The sequence below is a fragment of the Arachis ipaensis genome, chromosome B08, assembly GCF_000816755.2.
Source record: "Arachis ipaensis cultivar K30076 chromosome B08, Araip1.1, whole genome shotgun sequence".
In the NCBI taxonomy this organism is placed as follows: domain Eukaryota; kingdom Viridiplantae; phylum Streptophyta; class Magnoliopsida; order Fabales; family Fabaceae; genus Arachis; species Arachis ipaensis.
The window spans coordinates 127,511,056-127,518,310 of record NC_029792.2 but is presented as its reverse complement, the minus strand read 5'-3'; the positions used below and the strand labels follow the sequence as shown (position 1 = coordinate 127,518,310).

The following is a 7,255-nucleotide window of genomic DNA, read 5'->3' as shown; positions in this document are numbered from 1 at the left end:
TTTAACATATTAGCCCAAACCCTAATACTAGACTCATGAGAATGAAATTGTCCACCCCCCAATGGAGCTACCAATAGTCTTATGCTTCATTAATACTTCGTTCATTTGTTTCTTTGATCATATTCCTTGCTTAGCTAGTTCAAAACCTAACCATGTTTCTTTGATCATTGTTTTCAGCAAGATTTTCCTTTCATGTTTACCCTTCAAAATGAATTAGACAATGTATGATTCACCTTGAAACTTCTCTATGTATAGTTATGATCAAGCCAATATAACATGAAATTATGGCTAAAGAAGTATCACTATTCTTCATGGGTTATTATTATTATTAATGAACTATTGTGCTTCTTTCTTGCTTATATATATATATATATAATGAGAATACCATCTAAACAATAAAATATTGATATAACTATATTTTTATAAAAATATGAGAGTAAAACCCCCTAGTATAAGAGTGAACTGAAGCAAATGCATTTGTCTTGCCCTATCCAAACTATATCACAAAATCACCAACTTCTCACAAATTTAATTCTCAACCTCAAATTCATACCAAAAGGGGGGAATGGAGCAAAAGATCCTCTCTCTCTCTCTCTCTTCTTTTCTTACTTATTTTTTATTTTTCATTTTTATTTTAAGAGGTTAATCACTAAGATCATAGCTTCCACTGAGAGAGCTGCTACCATTTCTACTATGTAAAGAGAGGCCTCTCATATGGCCAGACAAATTAGAACCATCCTTGTTTTCCTGAAAGAATCTTTCCCTCTCAATGTGCTTTGCCGGCGGTGGCGGAATTGTCACATGAGGAACCTCCCCATTCGGTTTTGCACGTGGAGGCGGCAGCATTGAAGCAGGTGGCGAACGAGTATTAGCCTCCCGAGATGGCTCCAAAGAGAGTGGCCGTATTAGCGGACGGTGGAGTCTCTCCCCAAGCAAACCCAAGCTTGGGATCTCGGTTTTTTGTTTTTCGTCTTCAGGCCTCGCGCAAGCCTTTCCTTTGCGTAATCTACAAGGCATTATAGTATTATGGAAGTTAACAAAAAAAAAATATTCAAGATTGAAAAGTATCCAGTTTGAGTTCAAAGTAATGGCAAGAAACCTTCGGACTAACTGTTCTGGCTCCTCTTCCTCCTCTGCTTCTTCGTCTTCGTGATCAAATCGAGGAGGAGCAGTTGTTGTAACTCTGCCAGCTAGGAGGTCATCATGTCTTGCTAGAACTTTATGAAGCTGCTCATTCAATTCGATTGCCCGAGAAACTATCCTCTCGTCTCTACGAAATGCCAATGCAGATACCAGTTGAATGTCAAAATTGACTGTAAACTAAAAGGAGCATGAAAATGTATAGGCTAAAAGCGGAGAGACTCGAAGGAGCCTTACCGAGAAGCCATGACAAGATGCATTACCCTTTGCTTCTGAAAAGAACATTGTTCGACAAGGTCAAGAGTGAATTCATCCCTTGCTGCCTACAAAAGAAATAACATTTTTGTTTTCTCAGCAGCAGTTAAAAGTTCAAATCTTTACGGTTCACAGTTCTATAAGTATGCGTCGAGGGCTCACCTGAGGGTTTTGAGCATCAACTGCATCAAGGACTTCTTTCAGAACTTGTAATGCATTACTTGCCTTTTGAATGATGCTGCAAAAGATTGAAAATAAGAACAAATATGTTAAGAATGAAATTACCAATGAAATGATATCAATGGAATTTTAAACTCTGACTCTTATCATTCATTTCATTTGATGAAAAACTACTATCTTACTTTCAATTTAGACCGAAAAGAAAAATGAATAAATACATTTCAGCTTGAGAAGAGTTTCTGGAGATCATGTCAACAATATCAATCACAAGTACAATAAAACTGGGGGAAGTCACCTAGACTCAGGGACAGTCTCGGCATCCTTCGGAGGAACACTTTCAGGTCTAGTTGGGGCCTGCTCCCTGTTCGGTACATTATTAGTCCCATTTGGTTGTGAATTAGCATGATTTGATTGGACCACTTCAGCCCTTTGAGGAAATTGCACTCCGGCACTCTGAAAAAAGTATAAACCAAATTTCACAAGTGAAACAAAAAACTCCCAACGCCGATTTTACCATATTCAAGACTTGTATCTGAGACCATTAGTTAAGGGGTATGAGTATCTGTCATTTCAACCAACTAGTACACACAACCATTATTCATATTACTTTGTAAAAAGTACTCATTCAATCATCTTTAAGTGCACTCTAAACATGTAGCTGCAACTATCATATGAACCGACCATAAGGAGCATATGCAGATAGCATTGAGAAAAGATTCAGTTCCTGACTAATTTTAATAATATGCAATATATATTTGGAATCATATAATTGAAATTGTATCACTTTTTACTCTGCCGTGAATGAATCCCAACCACAAACTATGAATCAAATGAATCAAGATTATAGCACTAGAATATCGAAGGGGTCTGGGTCGTATATCTCTCTCTCACCACCAACTCATAATATGCATTGTAATACTGCGGAAACTTTCCGGAAGCACCACCAAGGGATGTCTGTGTAGCATCAAGTAGGAGAAATATCCGCTCCCTCACAGGAAAATCTGACTGCACCATCATAGAAAAAAGATGAAATAAGAAAAGGCTATCGAAAAGAAGAACAACATAGCTAAAGAACAAAACTCAATGGAGAAAACTTACCTTTTTCTTCACAATTTTCACAAGAATAGGGAGTATTCCCGTATCAATAACCTGCTCATGGATATGCTCTCCAACATTGTTCATCAACATCTCCAGCAGCTAGAAAATCATTAGATGGATGATCATTTAGCAGGACACCATAGAACACAAAGCAAGTAGTGTAAATACACAACCAAGTAAAGAAAAATTATCTCTATACTCAGGTATAGGTGACAAGTAATTCCATTAAAAGATTATAAACAAGCAAATTCATAAGTCATTATACTCACCATGACAGCAAAAAGTTGAGTATTGTGGTGTTTGCTACCCAAACGCTTTTTGATAGATTTGACAACATCTCTAGCATGCCTGCATATTCAAAAAAAACTGAGGGGTAATTACAATAACACAATTCAGATTATTGAGAATTCGTGATCCATTTATCATAAAAAGATGAATAAAGCTCAGCTCCGTGGGACAACGGAGGGTTAAGAATAATGATGAGCATAATTTAAATTGCAAGTATGTGAAAAAAATTGAACAGATTTCTTAGTTGCAACCAAAAAGGGCTATGATTGATGAATAATAATAACATAAGGATATGATAAAACTATGTGATTCAGTATCATGTTATGCAATTAGTATCAACCAAATATTAATTTCTGAATGTCTTAGCCTTTTAGGGCCCTGATCAATCTTGAAGAAACATCATTGCATAACGATATTAAATCTTTGTGCATACCTTGGATCCTGAGCAACTAATTCGCATATTTCAATATTTTTTGTCCAATCAGTTTCAGTCAGCTTGTCGCTTGTTGCAGCGTGGACTAGCTCGGCTGCAGTCAATGCCATCCTTTTCTATATAATAATCTGAAAATGAAATAGCATATAAAAAAATAAAAATTAAAAGAGAATTCAGGAATGGAACCGAACACGGAATAATATCAACAGAACTTAAACTCAGTTATTTATCGAAAATGCAGCCCAATGCATGAGGTCCTGCTTAGTAACCTTACTCCATGTCACAAAGCAGAATCATTACCGTTAGTCCGTTACGCTAAGATTCAAGATCTAAACAAGTGGTTTATCAACATGTGCCAAAAGGAATAGTCTTCTGAAAGTTTTTTCCGAAAAAGGCCAGAAGGTTTGACATTAGTAAGTATATGAAGACAAACGCAATAAAGATGATACTTTTAAATGGCAAATACAGAAAGCATTAGATCCGCATCTTAAATCAAATTACTGTTAGCCTTCATATATTGGTAGGGCAGTGGAATGCAATTTATGAAACCAAATATAAAGAATTACCATCAGCATCACAACACTTGCATCAAAATCAATCTTACAGAAACAGCACCAAACACATCATTTGAATCGTAGTTAGAAAAAATCACCTTAAACTAAACTGGCCTCAGTTCCAAGTTAAAAATGCTGTCATGTTAGTGATGTTATAGTAGCAACCAAAGTCAGAGCAGCATATCATGAACTACCCTGCAATAGGAAATATATATATATATAAAGAAATCACCCATTAATTCAGCACTACACTCAACCTCAGCATCAACACAAAGAAATTGAATTGAAAGGGGGAAAAATCAAATAGGTACATATGAAAAGGGGGCATAAGTAGGTATAACATACAAAAGAAAAGGGACCAAAGCCATATAACACCCAGAAGAGACTCTGAACTAAGAAGTTAAAATCATTTCACATTACTTCATACTTTTCTTTCCACAAAAGCAATAACAAAATTAATGGGTATCGTAATCAATTAACCAACTAATCATAATTAAGCTCATAAAAACCATGAACTGCCTTAACATCCAAAACTGAAATCATGATTCTAATTTGCTCTCAGATCTAACTTAATCAAATACCCACCAAACAAAACCTTACAACAAACACAACCCAGATTAAAAAACTAAAAAAAAAAAGAGAAGAGCAAAACCCATTAAAAAAATTCATTCTTTTCCTTTCATTTTTCATGAACTTGATTTGATAAGAGTGAGAATCATACGTACCAGTGAACACAGACACAACTACAGAGATGAGGAGAAAGAAAGCGTAGAAGCACTGATATGTTCTAAAGAGCTGCAGCATTTGATTTAATTAATGGTCATGGAAGAAGAAAAAGAAGGAGCAGATCAAATTGAATGTAAAGTTTTATTCTTTTTCTTATTTTCTAAACTTTAAACCTTTTGGGGCATATGAATTTTGATGAGAAAAATGATGATGATGATGATAATGACGAGATTCTCAAGTGGGTGAACTGTGTATATGGTTAAATTTGTGGACAAATTTATTTGTGTATATAGTATAGTAATTATGGAAAAAGTATATAGAAATAAAAAAATGAAATTAATTAAATAATATAGAAATTGAAAGCGGTTAGAAAAGAAAAGAATCTAAGGTTGGGTTGGGTTGAATGTTTGAAGAAAACGGCACCGCCATCTGTCATTTGCTTCTTTTTCGCTGGAAAATGGTTAGTGTAGACATGGTGTCACACTTCAAGCATATGTTATTAGAAAATTTTGGACCATAACAACAATATGGATGTTCACTGATTTTATCCGTTATTTTTTTTTTTCCATGGTATTTTCTAGGGGTGTAGATGATTAGCTCAACTCGAAAATCTGGTTCAGACTCGAATATTTTAAGAGTTAATTTAGTGCGATTTTATTAGGTTTAGAGTCGGATAAGGATTTTAAAAATAGATCCGATTATTATTTAGGGTCAGATTCGGATCAAGGCGAATTCGGTTTTACTCGGATTATGTGTATACTAAAGAAATTAAAAAGAGTATATATGTTTTAAATTAGGGTAAAATACTAAATTAGTATCCTACGTTTGGATGTAATTCTATTTTGATCCTTAAGATTTAAAATGTTCTATTTGAATAAAAAAAGTTTCATTTAGTTTCAATGTAATCCCACCGTAAAGTCAAAGTTAAATAATTAATGGAATGTCCTATATAACAACAGTACAAAAACAAAGTCGATAATCTGGAGAAGAAATACAAGTTACAGATGCACAAAATCAACCGTGGATGTACTAATACATTTATTTATCATTCTTCTTACAATTTAAATGAAATATTTTCTATAGAACTAAGGAGAATGAGAAATAAATGTATTGATACATTACAGTTGATTTTATGTTTTTGGAGCTTGTACTTGTTCTCCAAATTATCGACCTTGTTCTTGTACTGCTGTCATGTAGAATATTTCGTTAATTATTTAATTTTGACCTCACAGTGGGACTACATTGAAGCTAAATGAAACTTTTTTGGATTCAAATAAGATACTTTATACCTTAAGACAGGATTACACCAAACAAACGTAAGAGACAAATTTAGTACTTTGCCTTTTAAATTAATTCCAATATTACGTTATATTAATTATAAGTTTATTGTTTTATTTTTAATCACACTTGTTGAATTAAAAAATAGATAAAAAAAAGTATTAAATTAGAATTTATGGACAAATGTAAATTTAAATATGGATATCAATTTTTCGGTAACAAGTTCGATTTTTTGATCCGGTTTGGATCCAGTATAATTAAGACCCAAAAATGTTTCGATTTTATCGGTTCTATAGCCGAGTTAGGATTTAAAAAAAAAAAACAGTGTATATTTAGAGTCGGATATGAATTAGGACAAATCTGATTTCACTCAGCCTATGTATACCCTTAGTATTTCAATTCGACAGGTCAAGAATTAATTTATCGTGACTCTGAACATTGTTAAGAATTTGTCATTGAATACGAAATTACTATATACACAAAATTTAAATTTCCTACATTTATTTAAATAAACAAATAAACTAATCACTAAATCAACTCAACTTAGTTCGTTAATTTTAATTGTATATATAATTTATGATTGAGATTTGAGATAAACTGCTAAAAATATTAGAATGTCAGTATTTTTAATATATTTGAAATTCTTCCTACGTTACATTACATAGCAGGCTTCTATAATTAATTTCTATATTCATTTTGCGATCTAGTATCATTTACCAATTTACATGGTACTCAAATCTCAAGTAAGTTAGCATAAGGGTTAGCATAATTCAATAATTCATAACATAAGCGCAAACACTAACGCGGAGATAACTAAAGAAAAAAACGTACTTAGAAAATTTAGGTATTGATAAAAATAATTTAAAAAAACAATAAAGCTTCAAAAATCTAGTGATTTTTTGTTAAGTGAATTCTTGTGTGAATGGTGGAGATTTTATAAAAAAAATTAAAAAAAGTCTAAAAATCAAATTTTATCTCAAATTTTTGTCTTTTTTTAAATAATTATTCAAATTGCATTACAAATTAAATAATTAAATGTATAAATTATTTAACACTTATAAAAAAGCATAGTATTTTTTTTGGTCGTATCTTCATAATCTTTTTTTATTTCAAGTAATATCCCAAATGAGTTCTTAAAAAAATTTTAATCGAAAACTTTTAGTCATAATAAATTTTAATTATTAAATTAGTATAATTTTTTTCGTTAGACAAATCAATATGTACATTAGATTATTTGTCTATATAAAGAGATTGATATAAAAATTTTAAAAATTCTTAAATATTGTTTTATTGTTTATTAAAT

The 7,255-nt window shown here is 32.2% G+C and overlaps 1 protein-coding gene across 4 annotated transcripts; it reads right to left on the bottom strand.

The window, feature by feature from the left end:
• LOC107613427 (target of Myb protein 1) lies at window positions 394-5,090 on the bottom strand. Of its 4 annotated transcripts, XM_016315410.2 has the most exons (12): window positions 4,848-5,088; window positions 4,674-4,743; window positions 4,047-4,143; window positions 3,395-3,522; window positions 2,943-3,021; window positions 2,674-2,772; window positions 2,467-2,580; window positions 1,871-2,028; window positions 1,558-1,633; window positions 1,378-1,463; window positions 1,100-1,270; window positions 394-1,006 (listed from the first exon to the last, which is right to left on the bottom strand). In XM_016315410.2, exons 4-12 carry the CDS (start codon window positions 3,502-3,504, stop codon window positions 643-645), a joined length of 1,257 nt encoding a protein of 418 aa, XP_016170896.1. In that variant the 5' UTR covers window positions 3,505-3,522; window positions 4,047-4,143; window positions 4,674-4,743; window positions 4,848-5,088; the 3' UTR covers window positions 394-642. The 4 variants fall into 4 exon arrangements, with proteins under 4 accessions (XP_016170896.1, XP_020965800.1, XP_016170895.1 ...); XM_021110141.1 differs by lacking the exon at window positions 4,047-4,143 and having other exon boundaries at window positions 4,848-5,090; XM_016315409.2 differs by having other exon boundaries at window positions 4,674-5,088.

Excerpts from the sequence above, each read along its gene's own strand:
- LOC107613427 (XM_016315411.2), bottom strand. The coding sequence starts at position 3,504 with ATGGCATTGACTGCAGCCGAGCTAGTCCACGCTGCAACAAGCGACAAG. Across the intron at positions 2,581-2,673 it reads TGAAAATTGTGAAGAAAAAG|TCAGATTTTCCTGTGAGGGA; the intron begins GTAAGTTTTCTC and ends ATGATGGTGCAG. Across the intron at positions 1,007-1,099 it reads CCAGAACAGTTAGTCCGAAG|ATTACGCAAAGGAAAGGCTT; the intron begins GTTTCTTGCCAT and ends AATGCCTTGTAG.